We start from the raw sequence: 25,708 nt of genomic DNA, 5'->3' as shown, positions 1-25,708 counted from the left end.
GGAACAACACAGCATCATCTACTACAAGTAGTGATTTTCAAATTTGTTTTAAAGCTGAGGAACATTTCAGATGAAATTTTATTAGAAGCTAAGTGTGTCAGAGGAATAAAAGTTGTAGTGCTTGGGTTAATGTGGAACAGAGGACTGCATTTGGAAACTACTGACATTTAATAAAGCCCTGTGGAAAGCTAATGAACAGCTGGAGAGAAAGGGCAAACTTGAGAACAAAAGAATAAAAGAACATGTGAGCAAATACCTACTTAGTCCAGGCTCTAGACAAATTAATATTTAACAGACACTCATAAGTTTCATAAGTACAAGAGACTGGCACATGAGAAGAAAAATCAACATGAGCCTTGGAATTTTTAAAAAGAGTTATTTGATAGTACAGCTATGTGAGTGGAAACTGAAACAATTTGCACAATTTTATAGAGAAAGGAAAATGAAGGGGCTAAGTTATAAAATTTTGATTACAGTAATGTGCTGCATAATGACGTTTTGATCAACAACAGGCCACTTATATGATGGCGCCCCCCTAAGATTATAATGGAGTCCTATGTAGGTATATTATTTTTATCTTTTGTACTATATTTTTACTGTATCTTTTCTATTTGTAGCTATGTTTAGATACACAAATGCTATTGTGTTCCAATTGCCCATGACGTTCAGTGCAGTAACATGCTATCCAGGTTTGTAGCCTAGGAACAGTAGGCTATACCATATAGCCTAGCTATGTAGTAGGCTTTACCATCTAGGTTTGTGTAAGTATACTCTGATGTTCACATAATGAGAAAATCACCTAATCATGCATTTCTCAGAACATATCCCTGTCATTATGCATTATATGTTTGTATGTGTGAACTGTATTGTTATCGTGAACTGTACTGTTCATCAATACTTTAATATTTTCACCAGAGACAAATAGAATAAATGAAAGAAAATATATTAAGTTTTGTTTATACATACGCACACACACACACACACACCCACACACGTGTGTGTGTTTAAATTACAAAGAGATAAATTATTGGAATTTTTTTTTTTTTGAGTTGGAGTCTCACTCTGTCGCCCAGACTGGAGTGCAGTGGCTGCTCCCAGCCACCGCAGCCTCGACCTGCTGGGCTCTGGCGATCCTTCCACCTCAGCCTTCCAAGTAGCTGGAATTACAGGCATGCGCTACCACGCCCGGCTGATTTTTTTTTTTTTTGATTTATTGTAGAGATGAGGTCTCGCTGCCCAGGTGGGTCTCGAACCCACAGGCTCAGGCAATCCACTCACCTCAGCCTCCCAAAGGCATGGGATTACAGGCTGAGCCACCGAGCCCGGCTAAATTATTGGAATTTATTTTCAAGGAAGGTTGTAGGAGATATGGTAGTAATAAGTAATGTAAAGAAAAAAGAAGTTTCTGCCCAGGGATGGTTGACAATCATTAAAATCCCATAAGCAACTATCTATCCATCTATCAAAATTCAGATAGGATATGAGCTATCTTTCATGATTTTTTGTAGGTTTTAGTTGACAAGGCATTCACTGGAAGACCTATGGGTCATTCTTAGGCGTTATGTCTGCAGTCTGGGTGGTTGTGCTGGGTAAATGTTACAGTCTGGATAAGTGTAGCCCCATCATGTCATGCCCCTACTGAGAGCTGATCTTAACTAGGCACCAAATATTGCAGAAACCTATTGGATTCTGCTCACAACACAATGGCATGGTGAAGGATGCAATGCAATTCTTCAGAGAAGGAAGAAGACTTAAAACTGTCAATCACAGTTCTGAACATTTATTTGAATTACTTGCACAGAGATACTGTCCAGTGATCAGTGCCTACAGTCAGTCCACACAGCCGTGCACAGGTATTGCTAGGCTGCCTACCCACCTTGTAGGCGGCATGATGTTGGTTCAGAACCATCTACTGTATAATAGTCTTTGCTAGTCTAGTGCATGATGGGATATAAAATGGGATGGCTATGACTTCCTTCAGGTAGACAAAGAAGGGAAAAGTCCAGGACTACAGGGATAGACAAGTGATTCCTCTTATTTTGCATAAGAAAAACCTGGAGTGCTTGCTACCCCTGAAGATGGCCAAGCTTACCTTTAGAGATTCTCATGGAGTAGTTATGAAGTGAGGCCTTACATCGGCATTTTAACAAGCTCCTCAAGATGTTCTAAACTGGGTGTTTCATGAAACACGGAGAAACACTGGAGTGTATATGGGTTTTGGCTACTGAGGACAAATACTACAATTATTTGTCATCTGGAGTTTTCTATAAGAGGATGCTGACAGGTGCCCTAATGTAAAAGTTTTAGAACTTTACAGAATGTCCATACTATATCATCTTCCAAGAAGATGTACCCAGATGTGTGATTGAAACAAAAGCTTCCTGAAATGATCTTTTTCTCTCCAGGGTGATTACCTCTGGGATTTTCTATTCTATTGTGTTCCGTTATATTATTTTTTAGATAATCTGATTGTGATTAATTTCATGACTCACCAATAGATCACAACCAGCATAACTGACCAAGCTTTCAGTTAGTGAGTTAACTTTGCTGTATTTTATAAACAGGAGCATAGCTATTCAAAGATGGAGTGATGCTCTAGGTGAAGGTCGGACTAGTCCATTTAGAGCAAAACACCACAACAGTTTACTCTTTGATAAATTGGCTGTAACAGTTGGACATCCTTATAGCATTCATTATCTACTAGCAATCTCTCAAAAACAGGGTGGAGATTAACACAATGACAGGGTTCAGAAATGGCATTCAGTTTCCAGGGTAAATCACTTTTTATAAAATGTTATATTTTAAGATGACTTAATGACTTAATCTATTGAGTATGTGAATATTCATGTGATTACAGGATATTTTAATGAGTTCCTCACCATATTATTTTGGGAGGGGATCAAAACAAATATGATTATCATAAGGATATTGAAACCTGACCAGGTTATCCTGATTATATTGAGGTTTCTGTCATTTTCTTCCAGAACTAGAAATTTAAGATGTTCTAGCAGTCAGGCACAGTGTCTCACACCTGTAATCCCAGCATTTTGGGAGGCAGAGACCAGAGGATTGCCTGAGCCCAGGGGTTCAACACCAGCCTGGGCAACTTGGTGAGACCTCATCTCTACGATAAATCAAGAAAAATTAGCCGGGTGTGGTGGCGTATGCCTGTAGTTCCAGCTACTTGGAAGGCTGAGGCAGAAGGATTGCTTGAGCCTCGTAGGTCAAGGCTGCAGTGTCCGTGAGCATGCCACTACGCGCCAGCCTGGGCAACAGAGTAAGACACCAACCCCAAATAAATAAATAAAAAAGATATTCTAGCAAAACCATAGCTGAGGATTGAAAATGATGATTACTGAGTTATAACAAAAGGTATGTTTTCTTTTTCTCCAAAATAGATGATTCTAGTTAAATAGCTGCTGTCCACATTGAAGCAACGCAAGGTCATATTAGTGAAAATACTAGCATTTTGTATACTGTGATGCCATTCACAAAACGATTCTTACATATATTATCTGAAGATACAAAGATTGAAAGCACATAAATAAAATCATCCTTGAATAAAATTGCCCTCCTGTGTTATATTAGTTATCTGATTCACTGAATGTGATATCCAGGAGTCCTAAGAGAATTACCCTGATATGCTGCCAAAGAATTACAGCAATGGAGACACCATCATGTTCATTAGACATTCTTTCAAGAATCTGAAGACACATTTATATGTGTCATATCATTAGTATAATCTGAACAATTTAGGCAGGTCTTACCACCTTTGTGAGAAATGGATACATAGTCAGAAGCCAAAAAAGTAATGCCTGATGGAAGCAGTGCTAATGTTAGTGGAATTTACTTAAATGTGTTTGAATTCAGAATTTTCCACTTGCAACTGGTGCCTTATTTAAATGTTTTAACTTAAAAAAAATTTTTTTTTTTTTTGGGGATACAACTCCTCAGTTCTTATGTCAAAGTTGGTGAGGAAAATGATTTAAACTCTTATTTCTAAAATTTACAATCTTTCTCTACATGGCATTTTTTTTCCATTTCAAAAAATATTTCAGTAACTTTGGGAGATACACATAATTTTTGGTCTGGGCTTTAAGAGTTCCCACCACCCCTATCTGTGCACATTGTACCCAAGAGGTGATTTTTTTTGTTCCTCCACCTTTTCTGCCTCCCCTTTCTGAGCCTCCTGTGTTCATTATACCATTCTCTATGTCTGTGTAGATCTTTAGTTTAGCTCCCACTCATACGTGCGAACATTCAGTGTTTAGTTTTCTGTTCCTGAGTTTGTTCACTTAGGATGATGTTTTCCAACTCCATCCAAGTTGTTCCAAAAGACATTATTTCATTCTTTTTGATAGCTGAATAGTATTCTGTAGTGTATGTATGCCACATTTTCATTATCCACTGATAGGTTAATGGGCACTTGGGTTGATTCCACATCTTTGCAATTGTGAATTGTGCTGTGATGAACATGTGGGTGCAAGTGTCTTTTTTATATAATGACCTCTGTTCCTTAGGAGAGATACCTAGTAGTAGAACTGCTGGATCAAATGGTAGATCTGCTTTTAGTTATTTTGAGTAATCCCCATACTGCTTTCCATAGAGATTGTGCTAATTTACACTCCTACCAACAATGTATAAGGGTTCCCTTTCTCCACATTTGTACCAGCGTCTATTTTTTAATTTTTTAATTTTTATTTTTGAGTTTGAGTCTCACTCCCAGACTGGAGTGCAGTGGCACGCTCCCAGCCACCACAGCGTCGACCTGCTGGGCTCCGGTGATCCTTCCGCCTCAACCTTCCAAGTAGCTGGAACTAGAGGCGCATGCTACCACGCCTGGCTAATTTTTTTTTTTTAATGTATTATAGAGATGAGGTCTCGCCAAGTTGCCCAGGGGGGCTCGAACCCGCGGCCTCAGGCAATCCACTCACTTCAGCCTCCCAAAGCGCGAGATTACAGGCTGAGCCACCGAGCCTGGCTTTTTTTTAATTTTTATTTTTAAATAATGGCCATTCTTATTGGTGTAAGGTGGTATCTCATTGTGGTTTTAATTTGCATTTCCCTGGTGATTGGTGATGTTGAACATTTTTTCATATATTTATAGTTTAATAAAGCCCCGCTTGTTTATTTTTGTTCCATTGCTTCTGGGGTTTTAGCCATAAATTCTTTTCCTGTGCTGATGTCCAAAATAGTTTTCCTAGCTTTTCTCCTAGGATTTTTATGGTTTCTGGCCTGACATTTAAGTTTTTAATCCATCTCAAGTTAATTTTTGTATATGGGGAGAGATAGGGATCAAGTTTCTTTTTTCTGCATATAGCTGCCCAATTTTCCCAGCACCATTTGTTGAATAGGATGTCCTTTCCCCAGTGTATATTTTTGTCTGCTTTGTCAAATATTAGCTGGTTGTAGGTATTTGGGTTTATTTCTGGATTCTCTGTTCTGTTCCATTGACCCATGTGTCTGCTTTTGTACCAGTTATGCTGTGTTGTTGATATGATTTATACTCAAGGGTTTGTTCCCAAGATGCTAACTTGAGATGTTAGGATGTGAATGACAAGAAACATAAGGCAAAGATGCTTCATTGGTTTGTGATTCTTACAAATGAGGTCCAAATTTGTTTTGTGGCTTGGGATTACAAACACATATTTTCAAGTTGAGGAGAGTGGTGATTTAGAATATATAACCATGCACTCTACAATTCATCACCCTAATTTACTCTTTCAGGGAGAAATTTATCTTAGGGAGATGCTTCTATTATTAGAGAGCTAGATAATTAGCTTACCATATGTTATACACTGTATAGTATTTTAGGAGATGAGTCATTCTTAATATACTTTAATTAGCCAGAAATCCTTGTTATTCTTACAAGGAGGAGTGCACTGTAAATTTCTTAGAGACACTCGGCTCTCATGTGCACTGCAGGGTCATCCCATCATCACATCTTTGGATTTTGCCATCTTTTTCTTCAGTGCAATGTAAAAACTTTGGTGTACTGCATAAATAGTAACAGCATGGGACATGTTCTAGTGTAAGAACACTGTAGAATGATTGCCTATTATTTGTCAGATACTGTGAATATACACATCATCTTGGGCACCTTCCACACCCATCACATCTTTCACACTACATAATGACCTCATGAGATAGGTAAACAGATGTCTTATTATGGAGAAACTTTGAGGCTCAAAACCCTTAAGTGAATAGCCAAAGCCCTACAGGTAATAGCAGAGGCTTGATTTAAACACAGAGCTTACTCAACCCCCTTGATGTTGGAGTGGCCCATAAAGAGTTGGGTAAATATTTGTTCCTGAGTCTACTCTAGTGTGACAGACTTATTGATAAGGTCTGAGTGAGGATTAGTTATAAGAGGACCAGGGCATTGTGTTGGTGTCTCAATAGCCTTTCTCTAGATAGAAAATTCTAGGTCCAATGCTCAAGAAAGGAGAATGTATCTCTGTAATTCTTATATAAGCTCTGAAGTCTATAGTATCATCATTACCATGGTGATAGAGAAGTACTTAGATATTCTGAAAAGAAAATAGAGTGTTCAGGATGACGGATGAATTCAGCAAGTTGCTTTTATTCACAAAACAGTTTTTTTCTTTAGTTAATGTCAAGGCTAAATATTAAAAAGGTGTCATGCCACTGGATAGAATGAGAGTGATGTTTTACATCTTCTATAGAAAGAAGTGGACCTTGGTTGTTCTGCTTTGTGAAAAGCCAGATACATTGATCTCTTTCCTCTCTGAATTCATTGGATACAGTGGTTCATTGCTAGGAAACAACATTTAAGTTTAAAGAAATCATTTTGTATTTTTCTCAGAAACTTTATACACACTCACTTTGAAGAGTAAATTTCTGAGAATGACAATAACTTTATACCCAACCACATAATTTGTATAGCTTATTGTATCCAGTTATTGGATTTATGGATTCATGTAAAACTAGCCATGAGAATTCTGTTTTCCAGGCCCCAGTTTATGTAAGTTGTATCAATATATTAAATAAATATTTGTTGTGCATATTTCAAAATGCTATAATCGGAAGTTAGATAAAAGCTAATAATTTTTAGTTAAACTCAGTAGAGGATAATTCTTGTATTTCATAAATGAATCCTTTAACAAAGGATCTGCAGCTAACAAATCAAACATTTGGAAATGATGTAGAGCTCTGTTTTTAGTCCCTGACTTCCCAGAGTGGTAAGATCTCCTCATTATGATTTTAATGAACCCTGTTCCCTGACCACAGGGAAACCACCATGACATCAGAATTATGATAAGTATGAGTAAACGGGGGAAAAAGAAAACATCTACATGGAAAGATTATGCCCTTAGAGGAGAGTCATGGGGAAGAATCTCCTTTATCATTTTCTGTGGTCTGTAGTTTTACGGTAAATAAATACTCCTTTCTTTTTTTTTTTGAGTTGGAGTCTTACTCTGTCACCCAGACTGGAGTGCAGTGGCCACTTTTGGCCACTGCAGCCTCGGCCTGCTGGGCTCCGGCGATCCTTCCGCCTCAGCCTTCCGAGTAGCCGGAATTACAGGCATGTGCTACCAGGCCCGGCTGATTTTTTGATTTATTGTAGAGATGAGGTCTCAACAAGTTGCCCAGGCAGATCTCAAACCTGCAGGCTCAGGCAATCCACTCACCTCAGCCTCCCAAAGCATGGGATTACAGGTTGAGCCACCGAGCCTGGCTATAAATACTCCTTTCTATAAGCATTGCTTGTGTAATCATAATTCCTTAAGATCTGTGACAGCTGATAAATGTATCATTGGAATATATGACCTTTTACACTGTGCTGTGTACTTCCATCACAATTTGGCCCAGTCAAAGTCCTGAAATGCATTTACAGGATGCCTCCAACCCAGTCTTTCATATTTCCTGCTGGGCCATGGTGTGACTGTGATGAATAGCTGTGATCTGGCACAAAGCATCTTTTGAATAAAGGGATCTTGAGTGGATTTTGTTGGTTTATATAAGAGTTTAAATCAGAAAAGAATAGGAATGATACTGATTTTAACTCATGGTAGAAAAAAAAAGTAAATCAGATTAAGTATTAAAGATAACACATAGGGAAATACATACACATTCAAAAATGGAAAAGTTAAATAATTATCATCAAAGAATCACATTGTTCAATAACAGTAGGTAACAGTCAAGTTTTTTCTATCTTCTGTGGGCCTACAGGATCTGTATTTAAGAATGGGAGGGGAACCAGGCACAGTAGTTCACAACTATAATCCCGGAACTTTGGGAGACCAAAGCAGGAGGATCACTTGAGGCTAGGAGTTCAAGACCAGCCTGTACAACACAGTGAGACCTTATTTCTCAAAAAAAAATTTTTTAAATTGCCTGAGTGTGGTGGTGTGCCTGTAGTCCCAGCTACTCAGGAGGTTGAGGTAGGAGGATTGCTGGAGTTTGAGGTTGCAGTGAGCTATGATTGAGTCACTGTACTCCAACTTGAGCAACAGAGTTAGCCCTGTTTCTCTAAAAAAATAATTAAAAGGAATGGAGGAGTTCTTTTTCAGATGATCCCCTGGTTCCAGACTGAGCATATCATAACAGAATACAGTTACATGGGGATGTTCACCTTCCATCATACTAAATCTAGTTGGTACTCGGCATTCCTAACTGAAGTATACTGAAGTATGGATAAAGGACTCGCAGACCTGACCCTGAATATCATACTTGTGAATAGGTCAAACACCTACATGTTTATTGAAAACATTCATTTAGGCTGGTGTGCTGAAAGAGACCTTGGAATCTACCTCTCTAGGAGCAACTTCTGATCCCCACCAGGTTGCCATAAGTTCCCCTTCTCTGAATTCTTCCTCTGAAGTGCTACTATGTAGCGATACTTAAGAAAACTGGGACTAACCATCAATGCTCTTGCCTAAACTGAGTTGTGATGGAGAGTTCAGTCCAGCTTCCCTTTATATTTCTAGTACCTAGTACCGTGTGTCAGCAGAACCTTTGTTTAATAGCTGTGAAATATATAGATGGAAGAAATGAACAGCTGGCTGTATAAATCCATCTGCTGTACACAGCGGTAGTCACATGAACTCCGGTGGGGTGACTGCTGATACCATTATCTGATATATGTTACACTCTAATTATCAGCAGCAGAAGGTTTTTGAAGGAATACACAGACGTCCCTATTCACACTCGCATTATTCCCTACGCTGATTCCAGTTGGAATGATCATGAAACCATAAAGGTCAAACACCCAGATGAGCAATATTATACTCAAGACTACCCAAAGTATAGTCTGTGGCAGACAGAAAAAAAAATACCTTTGCCATCTTTTTGCCAGAATTTTCATTCTTGCCTCTATACGATGTAAATCTTTGTAGTCTGAGATTGGAATGATTATATGTTGCTGAAAAGGCTCAGAGCTGCCTTCTGTATTTTTAACAAATGGAGTGAAGGCATGTAGCAGCTGAAAGTTCTATCTTTTTGCACAGTGTGCAAGACAGTGGCAATAAATTTTCAAAAGAGTTGTTTACTGAAGTGCTCCAGCTAATAAAAAAAGGAATTAAGCTGTTATTGAGAAACCTCCCTCCCACCAACTCTCTGATGTGTCCTTCAGGTTTCAAGGTCATAGAGAGGAAGAGAGACCCAGGTCTCCTTCGTGAGACTAGCCATGAGGCAAATGGCCTTTCCTGTTCTCTCAACAGATATTACTCAGTTAGAATTCCTTCACCTGGGCACAGGCTGTCAGTCACACCCAAAGGTGTGTGCAAGGAAGCCACATTCCCATGCACTGTTGATTATACTTATGTTCCTGGATAGTAAATCTTCTTGGGACAGTGTTTGTGTAACTTGGGTATAATTTTTTTTTCTGTGTTTTGGGGGTTATTTTTGTATATCAAACCTAATCACTCTACTCTGACACCCAGGACGCAGATGCATACAGTATACATAAAGATGCTGGTACCTATGATATCTCCCCTATTAGATGGGGGGAAAAAAAACCCACTGCTTTATAGAGAGATGATAGGAAAATAATTCTCGAAATATGTGCACTTTAATAATAAATACAACTGGGCTTGGTGGCTCAGCCTGTAAACCCGCGCCTTGGGAGGCTGAGGTGAGTGGATTGCCTGAGCCCACGGGTTCGAGACCCACCTGGGTATCTTGGCGAGACCTCATCTCTACAATAAATCAAAAAATTAGCCAGGCATGGTAGCACGTACCTGTAGTTCCAGCTACTTGGAAGGCTGAGGCAGAAGGATCGCTGGAGCCCAGCAGGTCGAGACTGCAGTGGCCGGGAGCCACTGCACTCTAGTCTGGGTGACAGAGTGAGACTCCAACTCAAAAATTAATAATAATAATAATAATAATAATAATAATAATAATAATAATAATAAGTACATTCATTCCCTCTTCCCCTTTCATGAAGGATCCTTCTGCATTTCAAGACAAAATTTCCATTCTGTAGCCTTGATTGAAATCTGAAACTCGGGTCTTTGACTCAATGACTTTTACCTTCCTCATGAGCTGGCATTTATCTTAGGCTCCCTTATTTGATTATTGTGCCATCTTTATCATTTATATTTTTATTCCTATCTCACATTTTGATATGCCTCAGTCTTGTGATCCTGCCAATCATGTTGACCGCTGCCTCTTCTTCATCTATTTTTTTAAAACTTTTGGACAAGACCACCATCCAAAATTGGAAAATTCAAGTCAAAACTGGGCTAGAGCCCAATGCTGGGCATTTCAGTTTATGCAGTAGCTTTTTATTCTCAGCGAATTCTGTCAGTCATATCCTGGATTTCCAGCTATGACCATATACTGTGCTTGGAAGATTGACTTTTTAAGCTTCTTTATCTATTTTCCTTAACTTTAAATCTAAAAATAAATGGGAGAACAGATGAGAATGAAATTGCAGTGAAATTGTTCTCATACATAATGTAACTCTCTATTTAGGAATAAGCATAGAGAGTGTAATTTCATGTTCGTTTTGAGGAATCTAAGCCAGTTTTGGGGAGCACAGTCTGCTTCTGGGGAAGGAGGTATGATTTGTCCAGGTATGAATAAAATTCCCCCCAATAACTAATATGGAGGCTTCTTAGGCTCTTCTATATGGCAGAAGTCCCTGACTGAGCTTCAGTTTCTCCATGTTCCTCAAGGGCATCTCCCCTTAGAAGTAGCCAAAAGTACATCATAGTTGACATTCTCATGTGTAAATCATCAACTAGGATGACACTTTCAATGCTTCCATCTAAGCATTAGTGTCTCTTCTTTTTTTTTTTTTCCAATGCTTCCACCTGAGCATTAGTGTCTCTTCTTTTTTTTTCTCAGATATAATGGTGAGTGTTGTAGACTAGATGCTGTGGGTTCTCATATCATACCTTCTAATGCCAGTTACTGTGAGAGATGGGACAAGCCACACACACACACACACACACACACACACACACACACATACACACACACACAACTTTCTTGATTGTAAAGTAATAACACTATATCCTTATTTTATATTCCTGTAAAACTAAAAGGTGACATAATTTGTCATCACGTACTGGGAAGATAAATCACTGTACTAATGATTACCAATGTTGCTGGATTTGATTTGCCTGTTTTCAGAGAATGGGAGATGTCTGGTTCAACTCTCAGTAAAAATATGATGCTTTGTGCCAATTTTCTGTTTCAAAGGACTAGAGGTTAATAAATGCAAGGACTGACCTTAAAAGAGAAGTGTTACAGCCATAGATCTGAGCAGTTGACCCAGAAAGAGCTATGTGGGCTGAAGAAATTCAAGCTACATTAACTTTAGGAAATTACACGTGCATTTAGAAAAGTATACATCTATTTATTTTTTTCAAGATAGTTATTAGAGTTGTGATACCCGATCCTAAATTTGAAATGTTTTTGGTTATCATGAAAAGGTAAGGCATCCAAAAACATATATAGACACAATTTATTTAACAAAATATACAATTTCTTCTGAACTTGTAGTAACTGGCAAAGATATCAAACATAGGACACCATCCTTTCAAAATGACAAGAGACTTAGGACCAAAGTTCGTTAGAGTAATACTTGCTTTCTGAGCAACTTTTACGTAAGCCATATCGTATCCAAGTCCTTGCAGTTCACTTGACTACCAGATGGGACTGCTGATGCTAAGGCAATATTTCATCCAATAACAGAGATTTACTCAGTTTATGCCACCTGCCAATCATTGTGCAGGTGGCAGGAACACATCGATAAAAATGACATGCCCAACTTGTGGTCTACAGGGAGAAGAGAGCATATAACAGTCTTTTGTATAATGGTGCAAATGTTTTATTAGAAATTGCATGCATCCATCCATTTGTTCATTCATTCACTCTTTCCTCTGGCGATGTTATTGAGCTCCTTCTGCAGACCAGGCATGGTGCTAGGGCCTGGGGATTTAACTGAAGAGGAATGCCTGATGGTGTTCAGCCCTCACAGAGAAGCCTGGGAAGAAGAGAACAGTCTCCCAGAGGAGATGGCATTAGCAATGGCTTCTGAATGCCAGGGAGAGGATGAAGTAAGTTTTAGGCAGAAGGATGATCATGTGCAGAACACTGAGCTGTGAATATGTTAAGCCATGTTTGGGACTGGTTAATACATTGGGGTAGAGTTCAGGGTGTGTGAGAGTGTAAGCATCTGGATGAGGAAAGTCAGAACTTTTGTTGTTTTGGTGATGAACCCGAAGCCTAGCTATTTAATACATCTACCTAAGTTCACAGAAGTGATTAAAGGAAGATCTTGAATCAGAATGAGAACAAGGCATGAGCAGTGGGCGGTAGCAGTGGCTGCTGTTACAGTGTGTCCCTTTAAGCATTGCAGCTTCTTGCATGCATCTCCAAGAGCTGCATCCACTTACCCTGCGAAGTAGTCAGCCTCAGTAGCTTTCAGAAAGGCCACGTCCACTAAGTATTCTCTTTTAGCAGGAAAGGAATTGCTAATCATTTCCCAGAAAGTGGTAAAGATTGAGCCTATGATGTGAAACAGCAGTAAGTGCGTTTTCAGAGTCTCCTCAATGTGAAGAAAAAAATGATGCGACTTACTGATCCCTTCCAGAAGACTCAGTTGTGAAACCTCAGACCTTCAAGCAATAACATCACCCATGGCCTATTGTAGCAAAGGCCACACATTGACAATGACTTAGAACTCTTTAGAACCTGTATATTCTAGGTTTAGGTGCACTCTGAATTAATTAATGTTTCTGTAGTACCATTATTAAACTAAAGATTTGAACCAGTTCAAGGAATGTTGTGTTAAACTTTCCATATTACATTATTGGCAATTGAGTATGCATTCTGGAAGATTTGTACTATTATAGAAGAGGGGCAATGTGAAGGAACACAAAGTTGAGTTGGTGTCAAAAAGGTGTTGATAGAGGTAGATGACACCTCAAGATACACAACAGAATACTATTCAGCTTTTAAAAAGCAAATGCTGTCGTTTCCGGAAACATAGATGAAACTTGAGGACATTATGTTAAATGAAATAAGCCAGGCACAGAAGGACAAATATTACATGATCTTATTTATATGTGGAATCTAAAAAAAGCTAAACTCGTAGAGACAGGGAGTCTTATGGTAGTTACCAGGGGCTAGGTGAAGGGGAAAGGGAAGATGTTGGTCAAAGGATTTAAAGTTTCAGTGAGACAGGAGGAATAAGTTGTGATGATCCATTGCATATCATGGTGACTATAGTTAATAATAATGTATATTTCAAAATTGCCAAAAGAGTAGATTTTAAATATCTCACCTCAAAGAAATGATAAGTATATGAGGAAATGGATATGTTAATTAACTCGATTTAATGGTTCAACAGTGGGTTTCATAACATCATTTTGTACCCAATAAATATATACAATTATTTGTCAGTTTGAAAACAAGGCTGGGCGTGGTGGCTCAGACTGTCATCCCAGCACTTTGGGAGGTGGAGGCAAGAAGATTGCCTGAGCCCGGGGGTTCAAGACCAGCCTGGGCAACTTGGTGAGACCTCATCTCTACAATATATCACAAAAACTAGCCGGTCATGGTGGCATGCGTCTGTAGTTCCAGCTACTTGGAAGGCTAAGGCGGAAGGGTCGTCTGAGCCCAGCTGGTTTAGGCTGCAATGGCCATGAGCTTGCCACTACACTCCAGCCTTGGCGATAGGGTGATACTCCAACTCAAAATAAATAAATAAATAAATTTTAAAAACTGTCTTTACTAGTCGTGCCTGTGTGTATATGTATGTGAGTATAACGTTTTTTTCCAAAAAGAATACTATTTTCAAGGTTCTTGAATTTATATTATTTACTATATAAAGAGAGAAGAATAGAATTTTTAAAAAGAACCCAAAACACAGTCAATTTTTTATTATATTTTTTCCTGAGTTGTGTCATCACACATGGTCTCAGTGATATAATACTTCAGTTTGCTGATCCATAGAGGGTGGTAATAAGCCACTTCGTAGAGACATGGAGATTTACATTTTTTTGAATAAAAAGCACCATATTAGGCAGTAAAATTGTAGTGTTTTGTGAAGGTTCAAATGGCACTGTATAATAATAATAGGTTGATCTTAATCAGAACTGTGGCAGACATACAAATACTTACATTTTCCTTGGACCCCCCCTTTTATTTTCAGGAATGCTAAGACACCGTTCCTGCTTTTCCTGTCCTACCTCCATGTGCACACAGCCCTCTTCTCTACCAAGGACTTTGCCGGCAAGAGTAAACATGGCATTTATGGGGACGCTACTGAGGAAATGGACTGGAGTGTGGGTATGTGCCTCCTCAGTGTGCACCTAAAAAGCAGCTCAGTCTTTGCCTCCTTCTGTCTTCTTTCCTATGAATTTCTATCTATGTTACTGATACTTTTATATACCAAAAATATATGTGTGCGTGTTTTTTAAAGTAACCACAAACACATTGATTCTGAAAGGTAAATAAAATATAAAAAGCATCTTCAGCCCCATGTGCATATCTGCAGTTGCCAATGGATACATCGCAGGGCAAGTCTGGGTCTGTGAGCTGGTGATGGAAGAGATTAGTGGTGGTGGAAGGGAGACAAAACAGTATCCTTATCATCACTTATTCTGTCAACAATGAAATATGAACAGTGCCACCAGCAAAGTTAGACGTGTGGTACCCACAGCTGGCTACAGACCTGGCATGCCCCTCAAGGCAATAGCCGTGGGGTCCTTGTGTTCTTGCTACATCTGATCACTGTAAAGCTATGCTTGTTCTCCATTCCTCTGCTCTCTCTTTCTGAGCAAATGACTTTGTTACTGAGAGACATGGCATTGTTTAGTGACACTGGGAAGACTTCCTCATTGATTTCCTTATTTAAATCATCTGTCTTCTATATCTACATCCCCATGCTTTTTATTTTCTTTAACACAGCCAAAAAATCCTGGAGTCTATTCCATAGAGTGTAGAGAAGGCTATAGTGTATGAGTTATGTAATGGAATGGAAAGTAAGCAGACTCTGAACTTCTCACGAGTTCCAGCCTTTTCTAGTGACATCATCTCTTACTTTTACAATGCTGAGTCTGTCTGGACAGAATCAGAGAAATAGAAGAGAGAGAAAATGTCCAAAAGGCAAAAGTCACCTGGGTTGCTTAAGATTATTATATATTTGCTTACTTTTCCTTCCCCCCCCTTTTGTTCTTTCCTTTTGTTTCGTGCACTAAATCAATAAATTGTAACCATTTACTGTAGATGTTATGGAAATTATTGCCATACAGTTCCGTTTGTTCATTTGTTTTAAGTAGCTGATTGATTGTGGTGATGTTCACCTACTCTAAAATTATAAGAGCAAGTTTTGTTATGTTTTCTTTTATATTGTGGAAAGAGCACTGGCTTAAGAAACAAGAAAATGGACTCTTCTTCCAATGTCTAGATCTTTCTTTATTCTTTTTTTTTTTTTTTTTTGAGTTGAAGTCTCACTCTGTCGCCCAGACTGGAGTGCAGGGGCACTCTCCCAGCCACTGCAGTCTCGACTTACTGGGTTCCGGCGATCCTTCCGCTCAGCCTTCCAAGTAGCTGGAACTACAGGCACGTGCTACCACGCCCGGCTGATTATTTTTTTTCATTTATTGTAGAGATGAGGTCTTGCCAAGTTGCCCAGGCGTATCTCGAACCCGTGGGCTCAGGCAATTCACTCACCTCAGCCTCCCAAAGCACGGGATTACAGGCTGAGCCACTGAGCCCGGCCTGGATCTTTCCTTGACTATCTCTGTGAACTTGGGAGATGTCTTAAATCGCTAATTCTCTTCTCTATTATCTTCATAGGAAGAATTCAAACTATTCTAAGTTTCTTTCTTTGTCAGTGGTCTGTGATTCTATAAAATAACAAGAGTGAGTACCATTTATAATGCTAACTAGGAAAAACAAAACCAGAACATTCTCCCTAACAAGATTTATAAGAAAAATGCATTATGCTTAGGGCTTTCATATACACCAATATAAGCCTGGCTCCTTTTATTTTTTCCTTCTTAAAATGTTGTACATAAATCAATTTACATTTTTCACATTTTAGTAGTATAAATCAGTAGAATATTTTATCTCTTTAATGAGTGTTATATTTTAATATGTCAGCCTTCTATACAACTCTAAGTCTTCTGTTGACTAGCAAGCAAACTCATGCTGATATTATCACACCTATTGATTAAAGTTTATTTAATTATGATGGCACAGATGCCTACTCTGATTCATTAGAAAGTAAACTTTCAGTGTTGTCTTGCTACTGGGTTCCTCTAGAATATTCAGAAAGTATTTTTCCATCTTTGAGACCTGCATTAGACCCTGATATAATATTCATAGATGATTGTATTCTTTCTCTGTCTCTTTTTTTTTTTTTGCCAAAAAGATAAAATCCTTCCCCTAGGCATTATATTAATTTTTTAGAAAGTTTTTTGTTTTATAAACTCAATACATTCTGAGTGTTTTGAGGAGGATTCCTTCTTTCCAAGAAAGTCCTTTTATTATTATACAGAAAGGGGACTGTAGCATTCTGAATAATTATGTAATAAAATAAAAGGAGGGGCCGGGATCGGTGACTCAGTCTGTAATCCCAGCACTCTGAGAGGCCGAGGTGAGTGGATTGCCTGAGCCCGCGGGTTCGAGACCCACCTGGGCAACCTGGTGAGACCTCATCTCTACAATAAATAAAAAGTTAGCCAGGCGTGGCAGCACATGCCTGTAGTTCCAGCTACTTGGAAGGCTGAGGTGGAAGGATCACCGGAGTCCAGCAGGTCGAGGCTGCGGTGGCTGGGAGCATGCCACTGCACTCCATCCAGTCTGGGCTACAGAGTGAGACTCCAACTCAAAACAAAAATAAATAAATAAATAAAAGGAGGATATTTGCTTAAAAAGAAACACTTCATGCACAAAGGACAACTGAGATAGAAGCAGTGAAGTAGAGAGGGCACATCTCAGTCATTCAGTGCATTTCTTTCAGAAATTTTGAGGACAGCATAGTTATGTGAAGCATTACTTTCTCTACAACAAAGAATCTTTTTTTTAAATGTCCACCATGATCATTTCAACCACACGTTACTGTGGCTTACTACCTGACTCATAGCTGAGTGGTTGTTCTGTCTTTTATCGTTATTGTAACTGGAAAACAACTGACACCACAGAGATGTTGCAAGAGCTATAGAGGGGCTCCACAATAAAGCCATGCAGAGGTACTTAAAATCCTGGATCTGTAATACCGCCATGCAAATTCAAGAAGTGGTCAACTCATTTTTTAAAATTTTATTTTATTTTAAAGATGTGAGGTACAATTCAGGATTAGGTAGATAAGTGGTCATCGTACAGGTAAAGTTTGGGCCTCCCTTTGGTCCCTGCTTTGCCTGGTTTGAGATCAGGTATCCTTATTGATGTTATGTGCCCCCCTCCTTCCCTCCCCTGGCAGCATCCCGCTACTACCAAACCCTTTCTTACAGGGTCAACACAGTTTTAATCACCACAGGGACTGCCATCGAGATCGTGCCTCACACCTGGCCTTACTTGCACATGCATTACCTCCTTTTGTGCTGCCAGTGGTCCCTGCATCAGGTAGCATTCTCATCATTCCCACTCAGCAGATAAAGCAGGTAGGCTTGGAGAATGTTAAGTACACCCAGCTCAGGTTGTAGAGTTCATGATAGATGAATAGGTGTTCAGATGCAGGTGTCCCATCCAGAGCCTGAAGTCTACACCACCTTATTCCTCTTCTTTCTATGTAATAAGAAAGGCTGCATCATATCCTTTCACAGTCAACAAGACATCTCTGGGAAGAAACTAGTTCATTCATTAGTCACGTTTCCGACTGTGTGCCTAATTGTTTTGGGACAGGGGATGCAATGATGATAAGATTTTTGGATTAAGGGAATGTAGAGGCTACTAAGGGATTTAAGATTCTTCTAGGAGATCTTGTAACAACTCAGGCCAGAAAGTGAGGAATATCCTGACGGAGGTGCAGATAAAGTACTTGAGCCGTTTGGAATGAGGAAAGGTGTTACATGGCTATTGGATACAGCCAACCGCATCATTTCAGCAGGACACACCAACAGTGTGGAAATCAAAGAACTATTGCAACACCTGGTTTTCAATCCCATGTAAATCTGAAGCAGTCGAAGTTGGGGATAAACAAATATGTAAAAATCACATTACTTTCAAATGTGCACCAAACATTTGGGGGGAGGGTCATTCTGGCTGGTATTGGAAACAGACTACTTACCATAGATCTGTTCATGGATGAGGGGTAGAGGGAGCAGGTAGAGGGATGGACATAGTTCTCATGAATGGCTTCTTTTTTTAAAGTCAGTCTCACTCTGTCGCCCAGGCTGGAGTTCAGTGACATGCTCACGGCCACCCCAGCGTCGACCTGCTGGGCTCAGGCGATCATCCCACCTCAGCCTTCCAAGTAGCCAGAGCTATAGGCCCGTGCTACCACGCCCGGCTATTTTTTAATTTATTGTAGAGATGAGGTCTCGCCAATTTGCCCAGGCTGATCGCAGCCCCCTGGGCTCAGGCAATCCTCTCGCCTCTACCTCCCAAAGTGCTGGGATTACTGACTTGAGCCACTGTGCCCGGCCACGAATGGTTTCTTATCTACCACTTATACCATCACAGTGATCACAGCTCCAGTCTGTTAGGCATAATTTGCATGCAATCAGCGTTTACTCAGAACCCCATGCTATTAATAGAAACACATGAAAGAATCATAAATCAGAGCTTGCTCAGGATTAGACTCGCAAATTCTGTACTCTTATGAAGAGAGATGAAAGTGGAGAGCAATAAGGTGAATGCTAAAACAAATCTCTGGCTTCAAATCAAACCTTACTATTGAAGAAAAAAAAACCCTGCCACTGCTAAGGGTTGGAATCAAATGGCTTATGTGAGATTCTCTCTTGCAAACAAGAGTAGTGAGTCTTTCTGTTAGGGTTCTAGCAGTCTCCGTAAGTTTGGCGTTTAGTTGCTCAGAATTTGTAGCTTGGCACCCCCTAGTGGCTGAGTGTCACAAGGCATCCCTCAGTTTCTCCTACGATTTCTTCTCCCAGGGAGTAGGTGGCTGGGGGAGGGTGTCTGGATAGTGCTACCACCTATGGGCAGAAATAACCAACCTGGAGGAAAAGTAAGGGATGAATATATGAAAGGTGAGTCGAAGGGATGGTACAGAATGAGTTGCTCTTTACCATGCATGACATATAATCAACCCTGCGCACTTCAACATAGCAGCATGGGCTATATATCCAACTCCTCTTGAGGATGGAGAAGAAATTGGAGGGCCTCATTCATAAGAGTTCAGAATAGCGACAAGGACCTCAAGAAACACAAGAAAACTTTGCCAATTGGGGATTCTTAGGTGTTAGTCTAAGTCCTTCAAACATGCAACATAATTATAACCAGGGTCTGGCTTACTGGACATAGTTCTAGTGGAATATCCACTTTTAAATAGACCCTTGCTAGGACTGTTGAACCACAATAGGTGTGGGAGCATGAACTGCAGTGTGCAATGGATGATCCTTCTGTGAAGAGATTCATTTACCTATACTAAAGTCATCTGTTTAGGTTTATATAGAAGACATCTATTTCAGAATCTATAGGGGCCAAGGAAAAAACTTTCTCTTTTCCCGCTGAAGGTTCGCTGAAAAAGCAAGTCACAAAAGGCAGACAGAATTTGTTAGTGTGTACACAGGAAGCATCACAGAATGATTTCCCCACCCCTCAGTGAGGTACAGACATTTATATACCATCTTGAGGTTACAAAAGGAACTGGGGCTTGGATCCTGGCAAAACAGGTTCTGGGAGGGGGAGAAAAGGAGGCCTGCCTGACAAAAGGGATCTTGTTATGCAGATGAAACCTCCTAGCAGCCCTTAGAAAGAATAAATGGTGAGAGTTTCTTTCAAACTTTAAAGGTGTCGACTCTCCGTTCATCTTTCCTTGATCCAGACAAAGGTGGGCCTCAGAGAAAGCCCAGCTGCATCAATGCAGATTCTCCACATATGCAAATCTCCCCACAAAAGACAGCTTTGCAGGATTAATTCTGTTTGTAGGTTCTCTGAACAGCCAGCTCAAAATATGTCAAAGAAGTGTATTTCGGGGTAAAACATTTAAATTTCCTTTAAATGTTATAGATGCAGCACACAGTAGGGCTCAATAAGTAAATTAAAAAAGTAAAATCATGGGGGTCAGATGCTTGATATTTGCGAAGCCTGACCTAAGGTGCCAGGAACTCCTAGGAACACAGTCATGAATAAAGCTACCATGGCTTTCTCCTACATATGTAGATATTGGTTCAACCATGAATATGGATAAGATTACCCTTTAGGAGTATTTAAGACAGGTGAGCAACTTATGACCCACAATTTATCTCCATCTAAATCTAAGATAACAGTTTAGAAATCAACTTTCATGTCTCTACTCCTCAAAAATGATTAAGATCTAAAAAAGCAATATCCATGTTATCTTTGCCTTTCCTTGTTCTATACAGAATGTAGCCTAGGCTGCCAGTCTGTGTCCCTTGGGATTCAATGCATCACTTTTCTGTCTTGAATTTTGTAAGCATTCTTATGTTTGATCAATGGGAGCTTCTTTAAAACATAGAAATAATGTGCTTACTTACGGTGCACACTGAGGATGGAAATGATATGATCCGTGGAACTCACAGCTGCTCTCTTGCTTGCCAGTGAAACCCGAGAAGCAGGGAACTCAGAGGAAAACTTATTTCTGAATTTGGAATTCAGGGACACAAGCCAGTATAGAGACCAAGGCCAGTTCAGCTCCTTGGATTTTACAGTCTGTATTTATAAGCATAAGCATTGGAGTTTGCTATTGATTAACATCAAACTATATAACTTACTAAACATTCTATAAGATTCCAATTTCAACTGAGTGTTGTCAATTATAACATTCACTGTCTACATAGTCTTGGTACCCATTACCGGAAATCTGTAATTTTAGTTTATCAGTAACTCTAAGCAAAGATGTTAGTGGAATTACTGCAAAGTGAAACTTTATTCATTATGATACATCATTAGCCAATGGGTACACAAAACAAAAAGCATACTGGTTACAGTTACATGCTTAATATAATTATATTTCTAACTTTATGGGTCACAGGGATGAATAACAACCTATTTCATTAACAATGTGACTAAAACCATGGAGTCTGTGACTTATTCTGTTCTAGGGAGGGTCAGCATAATCTTATGATTCTGAGGAATGCAGGTGCTTATGGGGCAGTAACCCTAAGCAATCCAACATTATTGGTAGTAGAGGACTACTTTCGAAGAGTGTCTTTAAGAGGGTCTCCTCATCAGAAGGTTTTGGTGGAACATTAAGAGGAAGGTCAAAACAGGATGAACTCCTCCAAAAACCAACAGAGCAGCCAGAGGCTGAAAAGAAAGACTCAAAAAAGTGGGGTCAGGGGACTCAGGGCAAAGAATTCAAGGAAGGAGGATCAACACTAACACGCACTTCGGAGACATTAGGAAGGAGTGAAAAGGGAAAAGTGAGTGTAGCTTCTGTAAATTTTAGAATTTTAGTGGGTTGCAGACTGAGGGATCTTTGAGGACCTGGATCAATGAGGTTGATTTTCTCTTTCAATAGGAATGGAGGAATTTGCATCAATGAATGACTTATTGGGCTGTCTCTGAGCTCAACCTGCCTTGGAAACCATGAATTGGATGTTTGCATCAGTATGTGGAGCTGTTTGCTTTTCTGTTCAATGCAGAGACAGGAAGTAGGATCACCAAATTGATTGATGATTGAAATTTTGCTAGTGGGGAGTATCACAAAAGACAACTGGGCAGTGGAGTTTGGATGATTAGCAAGAGAATGACAGAAGTGTCAAATGATCCTAGGGGATGAGGAAGGAAGAGAGCTGGTGGCTTGGCAGGTGATGGATTGGAGAGCCAAACAAGGTTATAGAAAAGGTGTTAGAAGGCTAAGGTAGAGTGAAAGTATTTGTGTTCCACAGGTGGGTCATACCAAGTATTCTCAGGTCTATATCATGCCTGTAGGATGTAGAATGGAAGGCAAGTTCTTGTTGTTGAGGAGATCATGGAATTGGGAAAGGTATTCAGCTGGTGCCTTCTGTGACTGTGCACCAGAAAAGATGCTGTGCTATGATCGTTAAGGCTGATTAGCTTCATTCGTTTGCATGGCGGAGGTTTACGACCAGGCAGGGAGAAGGGATACATAATGGTTTACATTATACAGAGGAATGTAGAGCCATTATGGACCGCAAGTTCATTAACTGAGCTTCCAATATTATCAAACACTCACAATTGGGGCTTGAAAATTATTTCAACTGTTGGTCACCTGCCAATGTTTCAGGTTTGTAACAGGTTTCAGGGAGTCAGGGAGCTGGTCTGTGTGTACTAAAGCAAGCTGGCTTCCCACTCTGTCCAGCACAGCCCCATCTGTTAGCTCAATGGCATGAAGGTGGTATTAAGAGCGAACTGTTGAGAACACACCACTTGTTGTCTCTTTGTAACTATGGTGCACACCTCAATGGGATGTGATGTGCAGGGGAAATGCACTTAGAGGTAAGAAGATTAGAATGTGGAAGCATTTTGTCTGAAAACTCAAGATTCTAAAGAAAAGCAAGTGTGACTCCCAGTCTCTTGTCTGCTTCCACAGTGAAGGTTGGATGTGATGTGAATTGTTTTTTTGTTTTTTTGTTTTTTTGAGTTGGAGTCTCACTCTGTTGCTCAGGCTGGAGTGCCATGGCACGCTCCCGGCAAACTACAACCTCGACCTGCTGGGCTCCGGCGATCCTTCTGCCTCAGCCTTCCAAGTAGCTGGAACTACAGGTGCGCACTACCATGCCCTGCTAGTTTGTGATTTATTGTAGAGACGAGGTCTCACCAAGTTGCCCAGGCAGGTCTCGAACCCGCGGGCTCAGGCAGTCCACTTACCTCAGCCTCCCAAAGCACTGGGATTACAGGCTGAGCCACCGAGCCCGGCCGTGATGTGAATTGTTAAACCTGTTTTTAATTTCATTTTGTTTTAATTGTATGCTCCATAGATTTCAAATAAAAAATAAATAAATAGAGCTATGTGGCATCGGCTCCTGACTAGACAGAATGATGGAACAGAATAGGAAGCCCAGAAAGAGAATCTCATGTAAATGTAAAAGTGACCTTTCAAGGCAGATGGCTAAGGATGGATTATACATTAATAGTGATAGGATGATTCAACTTTTGAGGAGAGACATTATAAGTTAACTCACTAGTGTCTGGCATTGTGGTAGATGTTGCATGCACTTAAATGATATAATAATGGTGATAGTTCTGATGATGGTGACGATAATGATGATAAAGATGATAGTGGTGATGATGGTAGAGAAAATAATAGTGATAAATAAAAATATGATGGTGATAATGCAAATAATGAAGAAGAAGAGGAAATAGTCAGGGAGAAGTGGTGATGGTCAAGATAAAGAAGTCAATTGTACAGGGAACTGAAGTATAAAAATGTTAAGTTAAAATTCCCAGTGGGGCCTCCAAAATGTTGGGTCAGACCCACCAGGGGTGTGTGCCATCCGGTGCCATGCAAAAGATGTAAGGAATTGCACAGAAGTTAGAGTTTATTTAGAAAGTAAAATTAGAGAGAGAGAGAGAGAGAGAGAGGAGATTCACCTACCCAAGGTAGGGGAGAGCGCCAAAGCTAGGAAACATGACGGCCATAGCTCAAAGAGCCACGTGGACACACCAGAGTTTAACAAAGCAATGGCTACTGCTATTTGAAGTTGAATGCCTTTTAAACCCTTTGATGGGGGCAGGTCTTTATGGTGACTGGGTGGTGGTCTTTTCCACATCATCATGAAGGGGACTGGTAAGCACAGGTACTTACGGCAGGCAGATGGGTGGGTCAGTCACAATATGGTTGCCATGTTTTTTTTGAGTTGGAGTCTCACTCTGTCCCCCAGACTGGAATGCCGTAGCCGCTCCTGGCCACCGCAGCCTCAACCTGCTGGGCTCCGGCGATCCTTCCACCTCAGCGTTCCGAGTAGCCGGAATTACAGGCGTGCGCTACCACGCCCAGCTGATTTTTTGATTTATTGTAGAGATGAGGTCTCGCCAACTTGCCCAGGCGGTTGCCATAGGGTCTGTGTCATGAAGGTCACGAAGAGCTGATAAGGTTAACTTGTTTATAAAACAAGCTGGGGAGGGGGTTCTAAAGCAATTATCAATAACTACCTCTGAGAAACCAGTTCCGTCCTTGGCTTGTGACTAGAGGTAAATTAAAGTGAATGCTAGAAAAACATAACAGAACTAGGTGATGTAAAAATGGCTCCTCATTGTTTATATTGACTTCATCTTGATCCTTTCAAGAAGACTAAAGTAACTTGCCCTAAGTCATGAAGATAGCATATGATGGCTAGGATTTTAATCTGGTTCGTAGTATGTCTTGCATACTGTATTATACTGCTGTTCCTCATAATTCAAGTAAACTCCCCATGCTGATTGAATTTGAAAAATGGAACTACTGAAGACTGCCAGAAAATATTTTGAGAGATATTTACCTGATGTGCTGTAGAGTTGGGCAAGGTCTTTCTAAGCATACAAATCAAGGAATAAATAACTCGTAAAGGAAAAGATTGCTAAATTTTGCTCCATGAAATCTAAAAGGTACTACTGTCAAAGAAAAAGAAAGCATAAAGTAAACTAAAAGACCAATGACAAACCAGTTAAAAAGTACACACGGTATCAATGTAAAATAAAAAGAACATCATCAAGATACAGAAAGAGGTCATACAAATCAAATAGTCAGCCGGGCTCGGTGGCTCAGCCTATAATCCTGTGCCTTTGGGAGGCTGAGGTGAGTGGATTGCCTGAGCCCGCGGGTTCGAGACCCGCCTGGGCAACCTGGAGAGACCTCATCTCTACAATAAAATGAAAAAAATTAGCCGGGCGTGGTAGCGCACGCCTGTAGTTCCAGCTACTTGGAAGGCTGAGGTGGAAGGATCGCCGGAGCCCAGCAGGTCAAGGCTGCGGTGACTGGGAGTAACCACTGCACTCCAGTCTGGGTGACAGAGTGACAATCCAACTCAAAAACAAAAAACAAAAAAAACCCCAAATAGTCAAAAGATAAGTATTCAAAAAAGACATTGGTTGTAACAATTTATTGTCCCACTTCACTATATATTTTCTGGTATTGGGATTGTAATTTTTTTTTTTTTTTTGAGTTGGAGTCTCACTCTGTCACCCAGACTGGAGTGCA

The 25,708-nt window shown here is 40.1% G+C and overlaps 1 protein-coding gene across 2 annotated transcripts in view; it reads left to right on the top strand.

Annotated features, from left to right (window-relative positions):
• STS (steroid sulfatase) overlaps window positions 1–25,708 on the top strand; it is a 175,833-nt gene that overhangs the window by 87,312 nt on the left and 62,813 nt on the right. For both annotated transcript variants that reach the window (XM_008059069.2, XM_008059068.2), the window contains exon 6: window positions 14,630–14,766. In XM_008059069.2, coding sequence (XP_008057260.1) covers window positions 14,630–14,766 — 137 coding nt within the window. The remainder of the gene's footprint in view (window positions 1–14,629; window positions 14,767–25,708) is intronic.

Source organism: Carlito syrichta, unplaced genomic scaffold (assembly GCF_000164805.1).
Source record: "Carlito syrichta isolate Samal-C Ts95f unplaced genomic scaffold, Tarsius_syrichta-2.0.1 Scaffold303684, whole genome shotgun sequence".
In the NCBI taxonomy this organism is placed as follows: domain Eukaryota; kingdom Metazoa; phylum Chordata; class Mammalia; order Primates; family Tarsiidae; genus Carlito; species Carlito syrichta.
This window is presented reverse-complemented; position numbering and strand designations above follow the sequence as displayed.